We start from the raw sequence: 19,443 nt of genomic DNA on the forward strand, positions 1-19,443 counted from the left end.
CTCCTTATGGGGTTAGCCAGTGTCTGCTTTCCGTCACCCAGTACTTAGGGCTTAATACCATGATTCTCATGGTATACTGTTTAACACACACACACACACACACACACACACACACAGTAACTGTGTGTGTGTGTGTGTGTGTGTGTGTGTGTGTGTGTGTGTAAGGGAATTGTACACGTTGTTATAAATGAGGAATAAAAGGGATTGCAGAGTAAATGCAAGAACAGGGAAAGGCATAAGGGTCTGGTTAATCAAACTACTGGTGACCCTAACTAATTTAGACCATTAAGTACTTCATTCAAACGTTCCATTTGTTTTCTCTTTCTCGGCACTTAAGTGTTGGGATTCACCAATCTGACACCTTGGGAGGAACTTTCAACTTTGGCAAGGGGTGTAAAACGTGCAGTAGTGGATTGGTCGCCCGTCATGTACACTGCTCGATTTTCCTTTCCACTGAAGTGAATGGAACGGAAAAAACAGGCAGTGTTTATAACCGGCAGCTCATCCGCTACTGCCCATTTTACACCTCCCCTTATTTCACCAGTTTCCCGATTTATTGGGGATTCAGCAAATGTCAACAAGATTTCAGGAAAGAAATGGCAAAACAAAGCTTCAGAATTGACAGGGAAAAAAAAAAGTGAAAGCTGATGTGCCAGTTGTGCCCAGATGCTTCTGCCCTATGGGGGTGAAGGTGTCGATTTGCCCACTGGCATTTGTTAGCTTTTGAAGGTCAGCTCTCTTTCTGTCTGATCGCATCACGGCTCTTCTCGTTAACCAGCAAAACCGTAGATATTTAGCGCTGGTCTTTACAAGGAAGTCTGATATTCGTCATCTCGGTTTTAATGATTTTGCAGGCTCCATCTCTGTTGTATAATATTCAAATCCAAAATCACCCACTGAACCCTGGGGTCCAGGAAACAAAGTTGGAAATGGGCTGAGGGGGTCTTAATCCAAACTTATCACGTGACTGTTCTGTACTAGTCAAGTTTGCGGACTGGATTACGTTATAAACGCCCAAATATTCCTATTTTGTAGACTTTTCTTGACCAATAAAATGCTCAAACCTTACTGGCCGTGTAATATTTCCAAATGCCTTTACAATCCCGTGAAGAGGTAGATGTTTCATTTCATACCACTGAGTGTGGTGAGGGAATCAGCAACATCTGGTCTCACACATGTGGTGAGGGTAAGTGTGCAAAGTGAGCAAGTGGGGACATCCGAGCGGGTTTGTGGTTTTCTGGGTTTGGCAATCTGCTCCTGAATCCCATTTAAGGTTCATAAACTGTCTGTCAACTGAGGAATTATGAAGCTATAAAGCACAGGGGAGCAAATGCCATGTTTTTTCCCCTATTATCCATATTTAGAATCATGTAACCAAACGATTAATTTATGATTGAAATTATATATAAATACCACACGTAATTCTTTCTGCAAAATCTGTGCATTCTGCACACTTAATGTTGCCAAGTCTCAGCATAATTTCACCTACAACTCACGCTAGGAGGTTAATCTTTTATAAATTAGCAGAAAAGATCTTTTGCAACATTTTTTTTTTTAAGTAGTGAAGTGCTGTAATTTTTATAATATAAAATGCTACGTGTGGTGTAATGAGATAAACGAATGCCGTCAATCCTTAAACAGGCTGAGGTTGCACACTGGCCACTCATTCTGTGTGGTTTATACAAATCCTCTTTAAAGGCTATGTAAGAACCAAATCTCACTTGGGGTTTACCACACGCTCCACACAGGTTTGTTATGACTACCTCCCAATCAACAAAGTACCAGAAAAGGCTTGAAATGTAACCCCGAGCTGTGGTTGTTGGCAAGTGTGTGTGACAGTGTTGCGATGTAGGGTTGGAGGTGGTTGCAGTGGTAGTGTGGGGGTTGTGAGTTGCGATGTAGGGTTGGAGGTGGTTGTAGAGGCAGTGTGGGGGTTGTGAGTTGCGATGTAGGGTTGGAGGTGGTTGCAGTGGTAGTGTGGGGGTTATGAGTTGCAATGTAGGGTTAGAGGAGGTTGTAGAGGCAGTGTGCGAGTTGTGAGTTGCGATGTAGGGTTGGAGGTGGTTGCAGTGGTAGTGTGGGGGGTTGTGAGTTGCGATGTAGGGTTGGAGGTGGTTGCAGTGGTAGTGTGGGGGTTATGAGTTGCAATGTAGGGTTAGAGGAGGTTGTAGAGGCAGTGTGCGAGTTGTGAGTTGCGATGTAGGGTTGGAGGAGGTTGTAGATGCAAGATGGGGGTTGTGAGTTGGGATGTAGCGTTGGAGGAGGTTGTAGAGGTAGGGCAGGGGTTGTGAGTTGGGATTAAAGGTTGGATTGCCTGTAAGGGTGGGTTGGGGGAGGTTGTAGCTAAGATGGGGATTAGGTGTCGGGATGGAGAGTTGGAGGAGGTTGCAGAGGTAGGACGTAGCTAAGCCATGAAAGGACTTGTACATGACAAGGATTTTGAAATCAATTCACAGGAGGACAAAGAACCAACGGTGGTTGATGACGACAGGCACAATAGGTGATAGGGTCTTAGTACAGGTCAAAATACTGGTGACTTTGTGGCGTAAAGCTTGGGAGCCAGCAAAAGCATTAGAGAAATCAAGACTGGAGTTGACAAAGGTGTGGATGAGAGTTTCAGTGGTAGTGGATGTGAGGTAGGAATGAAGACTGGCAGTACTTTGGAGCTGGAAATAGGCGGTCTTGGTGAGTGACAGGATGTGGGCTTTGCAGTGTTTAACTGAGGGAAATTCTGGCTCATCTGTGACTTTGAAGTCAGACAGGCAGTCGGCCAACACAGCAATCGTCGTTTAAACCCTGTGAGGCTGCAGTAGTATTTCTGTATCAGTGAAAAATATGATATTAAATATTGAAAATCCATTAAAGGTGTTATATTTTACTTTTCTCTCCTCTTATCTCTCGTCTTCTTCACTTTCCTCTCCTCTCCATTACCATCCACAAGCTGAACCAAGGCTTATGAATAAGGGAGGTGAGGGAAAAGAGGGACGAGCCCGGGAAGAGGAGCGGGGGGGAGGGGAGGAGAGAGAGAGAGAGAGGGAGAGAGAAGGGGGAGGAGAGAGGGAGGGAGAGAGAAGGGGGAGGAGAGAGGGAGGGAGAGAGAAGGGGGAGGAGAGAGGGAGGGAGAGAGAAGGGGGAGGAGAGAGGGAGGGAGAGAGAAGGGGGAGGAGAGAGGGAGGGAGAGAGAAGGGGGAGGAGAGAGGGAGGGAGAGAGAAGGGGGAGGAGAGAGGGAGGGAGAGAGAAGGGGGAGGAGAGAGGGAAGGGGGGAGGAGAGAGGGAGGGAGAGAGAAGGGGGGAGGAGAGAGAGAGAAGGGGGGAGGAGAGAGAGAGAAGGGGGAGGAGAGTTAGAGAAGGGGGGAGGAGAGAGAGAGAAGGGGGAGGAGAGAGAGAGAAGGGGGAGGAGAGAGAGAGAAGGGGGAGGAGAGAGAGAGAAGGGGGGAGGAGAGAGAGAGAAGGGGGAGGAGAGAGAGAAGGGGGAGGAGAGAGAGAAAGGGGGAGGAGAGAGAGAAAGGGGGAGGAGAGAGAGAAAGGGGGAGGAGAGAGAGAAAGGGGGAGGAGAGAGAGAGAGAGAGAGAAGGGGGAGGGGAGAGAGAGAGAGAGGGGGGAGGAGAGAGAGAGAGAGGGGGAGGAGAGAGAGAAAGGGGGAGGGGAGAGAGAAAGGGGGAGGAGAGAGAGAAAGGGGGAGGAGAGAGAGAAAGGGGGAGGAGAGAGAGAAAGGGGGAGGAGAGAGAGAGAGAGAGAGCAGGGGGAGGGGAGAGATAGAAGGGGGAGGGGAGAGAGAGAGAGGGGGGAGGAGAGAGAGAGGGGGGAGGAGAGAGAGAGAGAGAGGGGGGGAGGAGAGAGAGAGAGAGAGAGAAAGGGGGGAGGAGAGAGAGAAAGGGGGAGGAGAGAGAGAAAGGGGGAGGAGAGAGAGAAAGGGGGAGGAGAGAGAGAAAGGGGGAGGAGAGAGAGAAAGGGGGAGGAGAGAGAGAAAGGGGGAGGAGAGAGAGAAAGGGGGAGGAGAGAGAGAAAGGGGGAGGAGAGAGAGAGAGAGAAGGGGGAGGGGAGAGAGAGAGAGAAGGGGGAGGGGAGAGAGAGAGAGAAGGGGGAGGGGAGAGAGAGAAGGGGGAAGGGAGAGAGAGAGGGGGGAGGAGAGAGAGAGAGGGGGGAGGAGAGAGAGAGAGAGGGGGGAGGAGAGAGAGAGAGAGAGGGGGGAGGAGAGAGAGAGAGAGAAGGGGGGAGGAGAGAGAGTGAGAGTGAGAGAGAGAGAGAGAGAGAGAGAGAGAAGGGGGGAGGAGAGAGAGAGAGAGAGAGAGAGAGAGAGAAGGGGGGAGGAGAGAGAGAGAGAGAGAGAGAGAGAGAGAGAAGGGGGGAGGAGAGAGAGAGAGAGAGAGAGAGAGAGAGAGAAGGGGGGAGGAGAGAGAGAGAGAGAAGGGGGGGAGAGAGAAAGAGAGAAGGGGGAGAGAGAGAAAGAGAGAGAAGGGGGAGAGAGAGAGAGAGAGGAGGGAGGAGAGAGAGAGAGAGAGAGGGGGGAGGAGAGAGAGAAGGGGGAGAAGAGAGAGAGAGAGAAGGGGGGAGGAGAGAGAGTGAGAGTGAGAGAGAGAGAGAGAGAAGGGGGGAGGAGAGAGAGAGAGAGAAGGGGGAGGAGAGAGAGTGAGAGTGAGAGAGAGAGAGAGAGAGAGAGAAGGGGGGAGGAGAGAGAGAGAGAGAGAAGGGGGAGAGAAGGAAAGAGAGAAGGGGGAGAGAGAAAGAGAGAGAGAAGGGGGAGAGAGAGAGAGAGAAGGGGGAGAGAGAGAGTGAGAGAGAAGGGGGAGAGAGAGTGAGAAGGGGGAGAGAGTGAGAAGGGGGAGAGAGTGAGAAGGGGGAGAGAGTGAGAAGGGGGAGAGAGTGAGAAGGGGGAGAGAGAGAGTGAGAGAGAAGGGGGGAGGAGAGAGTGAGAGAAAAGATGGGAGGAGAGAGAGAGAGTGAAGGGGGGAGGAGAGAGAGAGAGAGAGAGAGAGAGAAGGGGGAGGAGAGAGAGAGAGAGAAGGGGGAGGAGAGAGAGAGAGAGAAGGGGGGAGGAGAGAGAGAGAGAGAAGGGGGAGGAGAGAGAGAGAGAGAAGGGGGGAGGAGAGAGAGAGAGAGAAGGGGGGAGAGAGAGAGAGTGTGAGTGAGTGAGTGAGTGAGTGAGTGAAGGGGGGAGGAGAGAGAGAGAAAGAGAGAGAGGGAAGGGGGAGGGGAGAGAGAGAGAGAGGAGGGAGAGAAAGAAAGAAAGAGGAGGAGAGAGGGGAAGAGAGAGAAGGAGGAGAGGGGAAGAGAGAGGAGGAGAGAGAGGAGAAGGAGGGGGAAGGGGAGGAGAGCAGGAGAGAATTTTTTTTTTAAAGTCAAAATAACATTTCAAATTAATTTTGAGTATTTAATAGCATAATATTTTTCACTGATAACAGAAATACAATAACCTGAGTGAATCTATCCAGTTAAGGTAAAACAAATGAGATTACTGGATATTTTGTATCGTACTTTAGTATGGGCACAATAATCCTAGTCAGGTGTGGTTACCATGGTGCACCATAAATCAATATGCTAAACTGAACCAAACCAAGCTGAAACAGATAATGAACATTTTCCCTCCAACTGGGTTAAATCTTGGTGAATAATCCTTCGGGTCAGCAAGTGCAAGTACTCGCCTTCTCTGTGAGGCAGTGGAGTAAGATTGTGGCAGAATTCCCACCCAAACACTGCTTTATATAAGTGTGACACACAAAGAAGCTGCTGTATAAAATGTCTTTTTATTATTTTTCTTGTATGCACAAAAGATGAGATGCTGAGGAGAAAGTGTGAAGAGACCTACACAATCCTTTTATATTAAAAAATGCAGAACGGGTCAAGGCAGAAAACGACATTAAAATCACATTACACCTAACCATGAATTGAAGAAAAACATTTTTTTTAGACCACAAGGTGTGTTTTTGTTCGAAGTTTTCCATCACTCAGTTACATTATTGCTAAAGCCTTCTTGTAACTGTCACCTGCAGTGAGTATAATTACATCCTACCCACATCAAGCACGCCCACATCCAATTGCAATGAAAAGAGCCAGCTTTCATCAGGACCCGGGCAAACAATAGAAAACATAAAACCACCTGACGTGCGTCTCAAAAAAGATCTCTGTGCCCGACTAATAAAAATGACAGCTTCAGAGCTAAATGATAATCAAACCTTGGTCACTGAGGAGACAAGGCCACATTACGTTTAAATCTGAGTGCAAGGTGAGTTCCTCACAGGGGCCATAGTTCACACAAGATATCAGTCTTCTGAGACAACAATTTAATGCCATTGCGCTCAATTAACGCCGCGGTTAGTACATTTTCTTTTATGATCTACTGACTATTCCACAGGTTGCCTCAAGTGTTTTCCTTCCATTAATCTTGGATAAATAACGTAGGAGGAAAAAAAAAATGCACTGTACTAAAAAGTTGAATAAAATAGTTATTGGGGAAAAATGATCATTATGTTGTGAAGACATACAGCAGACTGACATGACTGTAAATTACTGGACAGGCAGCTGCTAATCTGTCATCACAACAGCAACGAGCCAAGCTAAAGCACCAATAAATTATGCTTCATTCAGCTTGAACCTTTGCAGCTTGATCTGTCTCTTTCTTACAGAGTTAATCTAAGGAAGCCCATCATTACCAAAAAAAGGGCTTAAAAATTTATCCAATTAAAAAGTACACTGTTTTCTTTAGGAAGGAAGGAACATAGGAACAGGAGTAGGCCATTCAGCCCCTCGAGCCTGTCCCTCCATTCATTTAGATCGTGGCTGATCTGTATCTTAATTCCATCTACCCGCCTTGGATCCGTAACCCTGAACACCCTTGCATAACAAATCTATCAATCTCAGTTTTGAAATTTTCAATTGACCTAACAGCATTTAGCCATACCACTCATACCATAGGCCCAAAATTTCTACGGTTGGGGAGGGCGCAACTTGCTCTGATCGCCTGCTGGATGGAGGGGCAGAAATTCAGGGTAGAATCAAGCTGGTTAAACTGCGTCTGAAATCCTGATTTAGGAATGGGGGCGGGGGGGGGAAAGGCGGTTCTTCAAGAATTTAGGGCAGGATCTACAGCCTGAACCCAGCTATTTCAGGCACTGTTAAGGTTACACTTGATGTGTCTTTAGGCCCTTCAACTTTTGCAGTCATCTTTCAAAGAGACGGGTAAATTAGTCTCATTCGGGTCTCGACTTTGCACGATAGTGTAAAACGGGTGATAGAGAGTCGGCAGCCCATTCTGCATCTCTCCCAATTTATAATTCCTATTAAGAGTGGCTATTTGGTTCGGTCGAGGCCTGCAAGAGGGGAGGGAGGAAAACTGGGAATGAATATTACACCTACTTTTACTGCTGTGGTTCCAGCCACAGGCTAACCATTTGTTGCCCAGCTGCAGCAACCATGTTAAGGAAAACTGAGGCACGTGACCACACAGCAAGGTTGTCACACAGATATAGCTGCCACTGCATAAAGGACTAGGCCTACCTACATCCAAAGTCTCTAAACTGCAGCCAGTATTCACCAAATTAACACACGCTTGATTCCGCTTTGAGTCAGAACTCAGTTCAACTCCCAGATTTATATTTTTTTTTAATATAGTTTATTTATAATTCTATAGGATAATTAAAAATAATGGCCAGGAAATTGTGCCGCGTGGCGAAAGAACATCGCCCGCCCACTCGCTAGTTACAAACTCACCCACTAACTATTCGCGGACTTTTGGGCGGCAACTTGCTGCAATGGGGAGCTGCAAAAATGCAGCTTCCTTTCCCGGGCTTCTGTGAGCTGTGTGAGCGGGGAATGGAGCTCTCTGTCCCCTCAATCAATCAGCTTGAAGCATCCTTGACAAGCCGCACAGTCAGAACCAGGAAGTGAAAGCTACAACAGTAAATTCAACATAAAATCAGTTAGAGAAAGCGAAATAAAGAGGGTAAGAAATATCGAATTAAAAGACAGAGGTAAAAGAGACAGACAGAAAAAGTAGGAAAAAAATGTGCAATAACAATTAAAATTGGAAGTAACGAGACTCCACATTTTTAACAGTTAATTTTCAGTGCCAGAGAGGTCGTTTAGCCATCATTAAGACTTACCACGCCGTTAAAAGTTAGTTTAGACCTAAATAACCTAGCGTATATTTTTTATGGAGAGATCAGTCCGTTTTCAGCCGGGCAGGAGAGCAAGTTCGCGCTGGTCCATTCATTCAGCCGGCGAGCTATCCTTCCCGCACAGCTTTTGGACGAGCAGGGCAAATGGGAGAGCAACTTCCGGATTTCCGCGTTTGACTGCGCATGTGTACTCACTGGAACTTGCTCTTCCATTTGCCCCGAAATAACGGTGAGCGCTGTTCGGCTCGCCATTATTTTTGAAGCAAATTCTGGGCCAATCAATTTAGTTGTGGAATTAGAGCAAAATTAGAAGTCCTTCTTGGGAACTGATTCTAGAACTGCCTGGTCGGCTGCGTGCAGGTTACACACTTAAGATCTATCATTTAATGACTCCCTGGTGATGAGCCAGTGTCTCGGGAATAAATTCCCACCTGGCAAAAGAGGATCCATGTGGAGATAATAAAGGAGAGTCTCTAACATATATAGCAAGCTCCAGGGTTGGTGACAGGAGATGGACAGCAAGAGGCACAACCTTATTCTAGAAAGGTCAGAGACAATTTTGGCCAGTACCTTTGCAACTGGTTCAGTAGCCATGTTGGTGGCAACAAGGGGGCATAACCTTAAAATTACAGCTAGGTCATTCAATGGTGATGTCAGGAAGCACTTCTTCACACAAAGACTAGAGGAAATATGGAACTCTCCCCACAAAAAGCTGTTGAGGCTCAGTCAATTGAAAATTTCAAAACTGAGATTGATAAATTTTTTTATTAGGCGAGGGTATTAAGGGTTACAGAACTAAGGCGGGTTCATGGAGTTAAGATACAGATCAGCCATGATCTAACAGAATGGCGGAATAGGCTTGAAGGGCTGAATGGCCTACTCCAGTTTTTATGTTCCTAACAGGGAGCAGGTTACTGGCTTGCCTCTCAATTGAGGAACAGTTTGAGCAATAAGGAGGGTGGAAATAACTTTTAAATTGGGCTTAAAAACATTATTAAATTCTTACAAATGTAATAAAGATTCATCAAAACTTGGCTCCTGATTTTTTACTCAAAGGGAAAATGGGAAGTTGATATCCGAGCTAATTATATGAACGTAGTTTATTTTGACTTTCTCTGAATTCTTAGAAAGTTCCTTTTTCAATTTTTAATGTTACAACCAACTGCTTTAAAAACTCTCATCACATGAATATCATTAACATTCAAACTGACAAGAGTTTGGCATATTTCCTGAAAAATCTATAACTGAACTCTTGCAACAGTCACAATTGTCCAGAACGATGAGCATCCTACATGGGCGCACAGGGCCCATGTAGGATGCAGACAACTGTGTTACTTGGCAACCCACCTCATTTCTACCCAACCCAAGCTACTCAACCAGTAGCTTTCCAAAACTATCCAACCCATAATTTTCCAGAGGTATTGAGTTCAATAATTGCACAAAGATACATCATTGGCACCCATCCAAAACATTACAATTAATGCTGCCAGACAACAGTCTACCTGCAACTTTCCTAAATTTGAAAGTCAAGCCCACTGCGGCCAGTAGGTAGCACTATTGCCTCTGAGTCAAAAAGTTGAGGGTTCAAGTCCCACTCCAGAAACTTGAGCACAAAATTTAGACTGACACTCCAGTGAAGTACTGAGAGAGTGCTGCATTGTCAGAGGTGCTGTCTTTCCGATGAGACATTAAACCAAGGACCTAAAAGATCCCATGGCACTATTTCGAAGAATAGCTGGGGAGTTCTCCCCAGTGCCCTAATCAATATTTATCCCTCACCTGCTGTGCGCAAATTGGCTGCCGTGTTTCCTACGTTACAAGTGACTACACTTTTAAAAAAAAGTACATGATTGGCTGTAGAGTGATATATAAAGGCTTTCTTCTTTCTTTACAAACAAATCACTCTGATAATATTAAAACGTGATAATCAGGATAAAATATGGTCGAAGTTCAGATCATAGCAACACATTTGCAAAGACAAGAGGGTAGATTTTAACCATCATGCGGTGAAGTATGCCAGCTGTTCGCCCGACAGTGCCAGCGGGAGGCCCCGTCCGTTTTGAGCGCCAGGCCTCGTTACAATGCTGCCAGCAGGCTGCGAGCCACCAAATTGGGCACCCCGCTCTAGTTCACTGGCTCTGAGGCAGCACAGTATCGGGCAACCCATAGGCTAATCCAGCCAGCTGCCGGGGGGGTGGGGGCGGTGTCCGAGTTGGCAAGGGCCCACATTATTCTTGTGAAGCCCGGAAGAGCACTCCTGCTCCTCCTGGCCCAATAAAAATAGTTTTGAACTACTTTTGGACCTCTTTGGCTGTACTGCTGGGTAAAACTGGGTGGAACGTGCACAGTCCAATTGCCTCTCAAAATGGCAATATGTACGCCATGAGACCTCGATTTGCATATTTAAAGGGCCCACCGCCAACAGAACTAGGTGGACAGTCCAGCTGCCCAGCAGTTGGCCCTTTTCAGGATGGGCATCAGCCAGATCGGGAATGGGGCAGTAAGCTCTCCACTGTGATTTTCTGGGTTCTACCACCCTATTTCCACCTGGGTTGAAAATCTCCCCCCTATGTCTTCAAGGAGATGGAGATCTTCAGGATAATATGTTGGGATCCCTTCTATAACATTTCATTCAAAAGACATCTGAAAATCTGGATTATAGACGATAGAAAGGAAGCTCTGCATTTTCTTCATTAATCAGCAACCATAAACATGAACATTATATATCAGAGATTGTGTGCATCAGAGACTGTTAACAAAGAGGTTTACTATATTAAGATATCACATTTATAGCTTAAAGGCAAGATTCTAATATTGCCGTTGTACTGCATTTGCAGCCATTAGCTAACAGAACACTAGCCTCCCCGAAAATGCAAACTAAAAATTGCAATAATATCACCTACCAGAAAGGCGATTACACTTCTCTGGGCAGACTCCCACTCAAAGCAGCTCTGGATGTACTGCATTGCATTCCATATCGCCATTGTGATATTCCGAACACGCCTAACGTTCCTTGTTAATGTCTGTGAACATCAAGCAAATGGAATGAGGATACTGGATCAATGGTTGCTGTACAGTTTAACAGCAGTGGGCCAATTCGCCTTGCTTCCCAAGTACTAATGACTCAGTATGAAGGGGTTTTGTTCCATCACAGGCACAACTGGATGGTTTGTCAGGGACAGAGCTTGAGCTCTCCCTTCCTCCCTCCTCTGTTGGAAGAGACTTTAAGCCGAGGCCCCGTCTGCCCTCTCAAGTAGATGTAAAAGATTCCATGGCACTATTTCGAAGAAGGGCAGGGGAGTTCTCCCCAGTGTCCTGGTCAATATTTATCCCTCAACCAACATCACTAAAAACAGATTATCTAGTCATGACCACATTGCTGTTTGTGGAATCTTGCTGTGTGCAAATTGGCGACCGCGTTTCCTACATTACAACAGCGACTACACTTCAAAAGTCCTTCATTGGCTGAAAAGTGCTTTGGGACATCCTGAGGTTGTGAAAGGTGCTATATAAATGCAAGTTCTTTCTTTTCTTCCTCTAATCGTTGCCATGAAGCTGGGGCCAATGTTTCTTCTCTTGCCACAACGATAAGACCACGAGAAGCTGGAACTTCCCTCCATTAATACTTTTTCTTTCCCCCCTTGAAGGGGAAACAGCAAAAAAAAACCCGTTTCAAAGTATCAGACTCAAGTTTATAATAAGATGGAAGGACAGTCATGTCCCAAAGTGAATATTAAAAGGAAAGTTTTTTTTTAAAAAAGTGCGACAGAACTTTCCTTTTGTTTGTTCTCATAAACCCCAAATGCAAGCATCGAGAAGGAAAGATGGTTACTGAGGCCAGCCTGGGGTGCCCATAATGATCTTAAATTCATTTTCCAAATATAACAGAAAGAGATAAAATAACTGTCTTGCGGAACCAAAACATTTTACAATGCAAAATCTACAGGTGGCAATGGAGAAGAGAATCAGTCTTGTATCTCCAGATTCTTCCTCTAGCTTATCTGTCATAGGAATAGGAAAACTCTCATGAGGGGGTACTATGCCAGTCTGAGTCCGGGAATTTTTAAGTGTCCCTTTAACACCTGGAACCACTGCACAATGTTGCATGATGCAGCTGGTTAGATATAGACCAGTACAGTGAGTAGGTGCGTAAGATGGAGAGGGAGATTGTCAACCAGCAATGAACATGGCAGGGATGAGGCTAGCAGAGAGCCTGCGGAGAGAATTCTGGGCAAGACGTGTACAGATGTGCCAAGACTTCCTCAGGGCTCTCGGTAAAGCAAAATCAGAAATATAAACCTGTCTGCAACTTTTCTACACCTCTCACTTGAGGAATAACTTCCTCCATTACTGTTAGTCTGTTATCATTTGATGCTGTGAAAATAGGAGCCCTTAAAGCAATATAAACATAAGAGTACAATGAGTACAAATTAATGATTGAGAGGACACAGATCTACAAAATACAGCAGTTAATATAAAACACAGATACCTTTTTTGAAAATTTGGGATTTTCTTCCAGGATCCTCTGTTCTTTTGGTTTAAAAGTTCGGAGACTTGCTTTAATCTGAGAAAATTAAAAAAAAATATTGAACATTTTCAGATAAATTAACTTTATACCATCAGTAAGAAAACAAGAAACAAGTAATTCGAGTAAATTCGCCAATCCTGCACTCCCCAACGGAAGCCACACTTGAAGGCAGCGTGGGTTCGAGCGAGGGCTAAATCACTAGCACTGATTCTCTAACCCACACTCCCGTTGAGCATGTCTCCTATAGTATCAGTGAATTTATCCTTCTGTTCGTTCTTTATCCAAGACACCATGGGGTGAAATTCTTCTTGTCAATAATTACACCAAAATAGTCAGCTCACGTACCAAACAGGAAATCCTGATTTATACCGACTCCAACCTCTTCACTAAAATCAACGGTTAGGAGGAGTTCCAACCCTCCACCCACCCCCACTTCATATTACTATACTGCAACAAACACATCCCTCTCACACAACAACCACTGCAGGAGATCGAAGACAGAAGCAAGCAAGTCCCCAGATCACTGGCAACTGCTAACTCAACAGACTGAGCGTGGAGAGTCAGAGCCTCTGAGTCATAATTCCCCCACTTTCTCACAGCAGAACCTCTTGTCCTTTTGAGGAATTCACTGCCGGTAAGGCCCTATTTAGCCAGTTAGTCATCTTCCCAATCTTCTACCCCCTCGCTTGGATGTGCCCCACACCTGGGGCAGGTTCATCAGCAGGACATGGGCGCCGATCTTTTAGAGAATCTGCTTCATTTGGATTTGTTTCCTCGTGATAAAGAATCGGTAAATCAGCTGAGAGCAGCTGTGGGAGTACACGCCAACTAGAACACGGGCATTCGTCTCTGCTCTTCCGACATTTGGAATGTTTCTCAATTTATGACATTCCTACATTGAACTGAAGGTTCTTCTCACAACTAGCAAGTCTCTAGTCCCAGCGGGACAGGAGCAGATTTATGAACATAAGCATTCAGTGTTCGAAGGAGCTCAAAGGAGGCAAGAGTGAATGAAAGCATCTGAAAGCATTCTGTCTTGTATGCTTCCCAGAGTTTTACCATTCCAAAACCCACCTCTTTCCCCATTATTTTGGCTCCAAAGAAGCAATAATAACTCCCTCCCTAACGGCGCTGTGGGAGAACCTTCACCACACGGACTGCAGCGGTTCAAGGCGGCGGCTCACCACCACCTTCTCAAGGGCATTAGGGATGGGCAATAAATGCTGGCCTTGCCAGCGACACCCACATCCCATGAACGAATAAAAAAAACACTAAACTTCTAATGCAAAGGAATATCACACTTCTTACTATACATTGCGGCCCAGAATTTCTGGGAAGTTTCAGCATAATTTATAGTGCAAGGGCGAAATTCCACCGTTTCCCCCCCGGAGGAAATTGGCACAAGCAGAGAATGCAAATTTCCTGCATCTACACCAGTTCTGAAGGGGCGTAAATTTTAGTGCAGCAGGTCCCAAAGCCACTATTTCTGGTCTTTTATCGAGATCTGCTAGCAATTTTATTTGAAAGTTTCTCCTTACTGAGACCTGCACTATATATTTTTTGTGACATCGGAATGCGTTACATTAAAGAGAGACAAGCTTCCACGACCGAACTTTCTTAAACATGTTGTGCTTAATGTGCATAAATGATGGTTTGATGGCTTCAAACTTTAATTTTCATAACATCAATAAGATAAAGAGGGACTTAAAGAAGCAAGGTAGCATGTGTGCTGCGCTTTCCTCAATTGTTTACACTGATTTCTGCTCATATTACGCCAGTTTTTACATTCTGGTGGATGCTAATAAGATTCTCAGGAAATTCTGGCGTAAATTACCACTGACTAGATAGGCATAAAAAAAGTGAGCAAATTTCAGCGTAATATTAGCGGAAGCACACTCCAGGAAATTCTAGCCCTGCATCTTTTCAGGAAATTTGAGCAAAACACAAGCAAAAAAAAACACCAAGTCTTTATTTGGCAATAATCCATCATTTCACTTTAAGAGAAAATGGATGACTTTTTTTGGCAGATTCACAGCAAACTCACTTTTATGTATCCAAACTTCTTCGCACAAAGGGTAGTGGAAATCTGGAACTCTCCCCCCAAAAAGCTGTTGAGGCTGGGGGTCAATTGAAAATTTCAAAACTGAAATTGATAGATTTTTGTTAGGCAAAGGTATTAAGGGTCATGGAACCAAGGTGGGATAATGGAGTTAAGATAGAGATCAGCCATGGTCTAACTGAATGGCGGAACAGGCTCGAGGGGCTGAATGGCCTTCTCCTGTTCCTATGTTCCAAACCCTCAAATATCCAACAGCTATGGAGCACAAGATATAGTTGCTGGTAAAATGATAGAGGTGAAAATTTACATAATTTGCAATGAAAGAATGCATAAAATTTAAATTTGGAGAGAGACATCCTTAACCATCAGTCAGAGTTGCTAAATTGCCCTTGTCTGTCTGACTTTGTGTGTGTAACAGTGTTCCATTAAAGCCCTAATACTCCAGATATGTCAATGAAATTCAGCGAAGCATCAAATTAATAGAAGAAATCCAGTTCACTCGCAGTCCAAATTAAACCTTAAAGCATTTCTCACACCTAAATTGTTTTTTACAGCATTATGTAATAAATGTAACATTAAAATTATTCAAAGATAGAATTATTACATGATTTGCTCTATAACACAGAATTACCAGTTAGCCATTAGTTGTTTAGTAAGAGAGAATAATTGGTGTTGACATTACCAAATAGCAACAAAGGGACACCACTGGTTTAGCAATCTTTCAGGCTTCACTATAAGTAAAAGCAGCATGGTTTCTTAGAGAATAACTATAGGTTTCTAAGGGTCTGCCCTACAGAACCAGCAACAACTCCTGTGGGCCTAAGTGCACTTACAGTGCACAACACTGTTCAGAGAATTAGTCTCTATAATGCAATGGTAAAACACTACAGTATTTTCAATGTTCAACAAAAATAAAATATTGCAGAAAAGTGACTTAAATGGTTGCACCTTTTTGTGGAATGGCATCATCAAGGACAAGGGCAGCAGGTGCATGGGAACACCATCACTTCCAAATTACACACCATCCTGACTTTTTTTTTAAAACTCGTTCATGGGACGTGGGCATCGCTGGCGAGGCCAGCATTTATTGCCCATCTCTAATCGCCGTTGAGAAGGTGGTGATGAGCCGCCTTCTTGAACCGCTGCAGACCATGTGGTGAAGGTTCTTCCACAGTGCTGTTAGGGAGGGAGTTCCAGGATTTTGACCCAGCGATGATGAAGGAACGGCGATAAATTTCCAAGTCGGGATGGTGTGAGACTTGGAGGGGAACGTGCAGGTGGTGTTGTTCCCATGTGCCTGCTGCCCTTGTCCTTCTAGGTGGTAGAGGTCGCGGGTTTGGGAGGTGCTGTCGAAGAAGCCTTGGCGAGTTGCTGCAGTGCATCCTGTGGATGGTACACACTGCAGCCACAGTGCGCCGGTGAAGGGAGTGAATGTTTAGGGTGGTGGATAGGGTGCCAATCAAGCGGGCTGCTTTGGTGGTGTCGAGCTTCTTGAGTGTTGTTGGAGCTGCACTCATCCAGGCAAATGGAGAGTATTCCATCACACTCCTGACTTGTGCCTTGTAGATGGTGGAAAGGCTTTGGGGAATCAGGAGGTGAGTCGCTCGCCGCAGAATACCCAGCCTCTGACCTGCTCTTGTAGCCACAGTATTTATATGGCTGGTCCAGTTAAGTTTCTGGTCAATGGTGACCCCCAGGATGTTGATGGTGGGGGATTCGGTGATGGTAATGCCGTTAATGTCAAGGGGAGGTGGTTAGACTCTCTCTTGTTGGAGATGGTCATTGCCTGGCACTTGTCTGATGAGAATATTACTTGCCACTTATCAGCCCAAGCCTGGATGTTGTCCAGGTCTTGTTGCATGCGGGCACGGACTGCTTCATTATCTGAGGGGTTGCGAATGGAACTGAACACTGTGCAATCATCAGTGAACGTCCCCATTTCTGACCTTATGATGGAGGGAAGGTCATTGATGAAGCAGCTGAAGATGGTTGGGCATTGGACACTGCCCTGAGGAACTCCTACAGCAATATCCTGAGGCTGAGATGATTGGTCTCCAACAACCACTACCATCTTCCTTTGTGCTAGGTATAACTCCAGCTACTGGAGAGTTTTCCCTGATTCCCATCCTGACTTGGACATATATCGGCCATTCCTTCATTGTCCCTGGTACTCCCTCCCTAACAGCACTGTGGGAGAACCTTCACCACACGGACTGCAGCGGTTCAAGAAGAAGGCCCACCACCACCTTCTCAACAGCAACTAGGGATGGGCAATAAATGCCGGCCTTGTTACATCCCGAGAATGAATTTTAAAAAATCAAACCGATGATTTTACTGTAAGTTCTGCACTTTTTCTAGGGCTGGATGCACTGATTAAAATACTTGAATTTGCTTGTACAGTCAGTATAGGAGCATAGGAACAGGAGTAAGCCATTAAGCTCCTCGGGCAGGTTCTACCATTCAATTAGATCATGGCTATATTAGATATGTAGCATATCGCTTCTGTAATTAAAACAATTTTTAAAAAGCTATAAATTATATTGGGTTGCTAATGACAGTACTGAGACACAGAGACTGCATCAATCTAGCAGAGTTTACAGGTTTACCCTCGTATTACAGAGTGGTCCATTGAATGCGGCGCCTCTGGTAAACTGATGCTTCAGCGACATATTCTCCATCATTAAAGTCACTATGAACCTCTAGCCAGATCTCTGATAAAGTAAATTAGTGGAAGATGATTATCCTCACAGCCTGTTCGACGGTTAAAAACAAACTTGCGTTGCCAGAATACAGCATTTCACTCGTACTCACCGGGTTGTAGATTATGTCCATCTGTAAGTAAAGAGCTCCTTTCTCTGGTTGTCCCAGCTTTCGGTTCTTCAGAACATATGCAGTCTGCTGGCCGTTCTTAATCTAGAGTCACAAAGCAGAATACTCTGTGGAAGCAGGACTTAACAACGAAACCTCGCACAGGGTCTCTAACGCTTGCTCAGAAAAATGAAAGTGACTAGATCGGCCTAATTATAGTACATTCACACTCTACGGGGGTGATTTTAACCCGCAAGAACGGGTGGGTTGGGGGCGGGTGGGAGTTGAAAATAGTTGTTTGTAGGGCCGCGAACGCAACCCGGCTTTATTTCCGGGTGTAACTTGGGCGCGTAAAAGTACAGGCTTCCCACTGGGAATGTAAAGTCTGAAAATTTTGCAGTTGCGACCCAAAAAAACAATTATTTTCAACTCCCACCCGCCTCCAACCCACCCATTCTTGGGGGTTAAAATCACCCCCCATGTGTTTAGCATTGGTGCAAAGCTAAACCTGTTTTTGCGTCAATGCTAAATTGGGGGGGCGTAAAAAACCCGAATGCAAAGTGTAAAGGCCCAAACTGACTCCGAAATGAAGCAGAGTGAGGCCCCTTCCTCCAGGACTCTCACTCTACTTTGTTTCAGTGTCAGGTCAAGCCCTGGCCGTGGATTCAGGCTGCGTTTACACTACACCCGTTGTAAACAGTCCCTACACTGATATCCTAACGTAACCACGTGCAGAGATCTGAAACAAAGCTATGGACTTAAAAACTGGTTTAGATCTTGAAGCCTACTTCGGCAGGTTGTTTGGAACTTGGCTAACAATGAAACCTCACATTTTCTCTGTTAAAACAAAGGGGAGCTGAGCATCTAGACTGAGTAGCGAGAATCACAATCTACTTGCTCTGATATTTACTATTTGTGTCCATGTCAGACACCTTGGTACAGCACCACCACTTTTCACTTGAGGATCTAGTCAGGCCCGTGCAGCTCCATCCTACTAACAGAAGGCTTCTCTCCCAGGAGCTAGGCCCACTCTCTATTTGTTGTCTTCCAAAAAGGGAACTTTGTTGTCAGTGAGTGAATGAAGGATGCTCACTCTTTAGAAATGTTTAGTGTGTATTTAATCTAAGGGGATGCATTTTCTCATTCTGATTTTACAGTTATTCCATTGTGTTCACTATTAACCTTGTAATTCCCATGGTAAAAAATCCGAAGAATCTCATTACAGTCAACATTACGTAGAATTTATAGCACAGAAACAGGCCATTCGGCCCAACTGGTCTGTGCCGGTGTTTATGCTCCACACGAGCCTCCTCCCACCCTACTTCATCTCACCCTATTGAAACATAGTAGCTTAAATCTGGATAAGATTTGTTACTGGTTCCTAAGGCTTTGTGCTAACAAGTTTTGAAGATACTTAGCCCCTCCAGGTAATTGTAACAGTCAGATTTGACTGTTCACTGGCAGTTTTTAAATGAGCTTTGACTGACCCCATTTTACATCTTCTACCGCTAAACATCCAGGCCCTGAAATTCCTCATCCTTCTGCTATTGGACCCCTGGAGTTTCCAGGGTCAAAGTGGTCACTTTACTTACAGGGGCCAAATAGGCATGGACACTACCTCAAGTGCATCTCTGCCGCTGCCTGCCCGTAGGTAGGGGTTTCGGACAGTCCTCTTCTTCCCCCAGCACACCAAACTCTGGCACTGTGTCTTTGGCCCCAGAGCAAGGGGACACATCCCCAACCAATTAAGAAAAAAGTTGGGGACCTCTGGAGGTCCAGGCCTGGATCCCACTGGTGCAGCACACACACTTCCTCATGGAGACCAGTACAGCTCCACTCAGTCACTGGCTGCCCCTACACCGAGTGCCGACTGTAGATCAGGAGCAGAAACTCCGGTCTAGGGAGTCCCTGTCCCGGCCTACCAGACCCTGCC

General features: G+C 45.4%; 1 protein-coding gene across 4 annotated transcripts in view; it reads right to left on the reverse strand.

The window, feature by feature from the left end:
• Positions 1-19,443, reverse strand: part of LOC137301874 (multiple C2 and transmembrane domain-containing protein 2-like) — a 365,811-nt gene that overhangs the window by 111,765 nt on the left and 234,603 nt on the right. For all 4 annotated transcript variants that reach the window (XM_067971577.1, XM_067971579.1, XM_067971578.1 and 1 more), the window contains 3 exons: positions 17,514-17,615; positions 12,605-12,679; positions 11,019-11,138 (listed from right to left, as the gene is read on the reverse strand). In XM_067971577.1, coding sequence (XP_067827678.1) covers positions 11,019-11,138; positions 12,605-12,679; positions 17,514-17,615 — 297 coding nt within the window. The remainder of the gene's footprint in view (positions 1-11,018; positions 11,139-12,604; positions 12,680-17,513; positions 17,616-19,443) is intronic.

Source organism: Heptranchias perlo, chromosome 34 (assembly GCF_035084215.1).
Source record: "Heptranchias perlo isolate sHepPer1 chromosome 34, sHepPer1.hap1, whole genome shotgun sequence".
NCBI lineage: Eukaryota > Metazoa > Chordata > Chondrichthyes > Hexanchiformes > Hexanchidae > Heptranchias > Heptranchias perlo.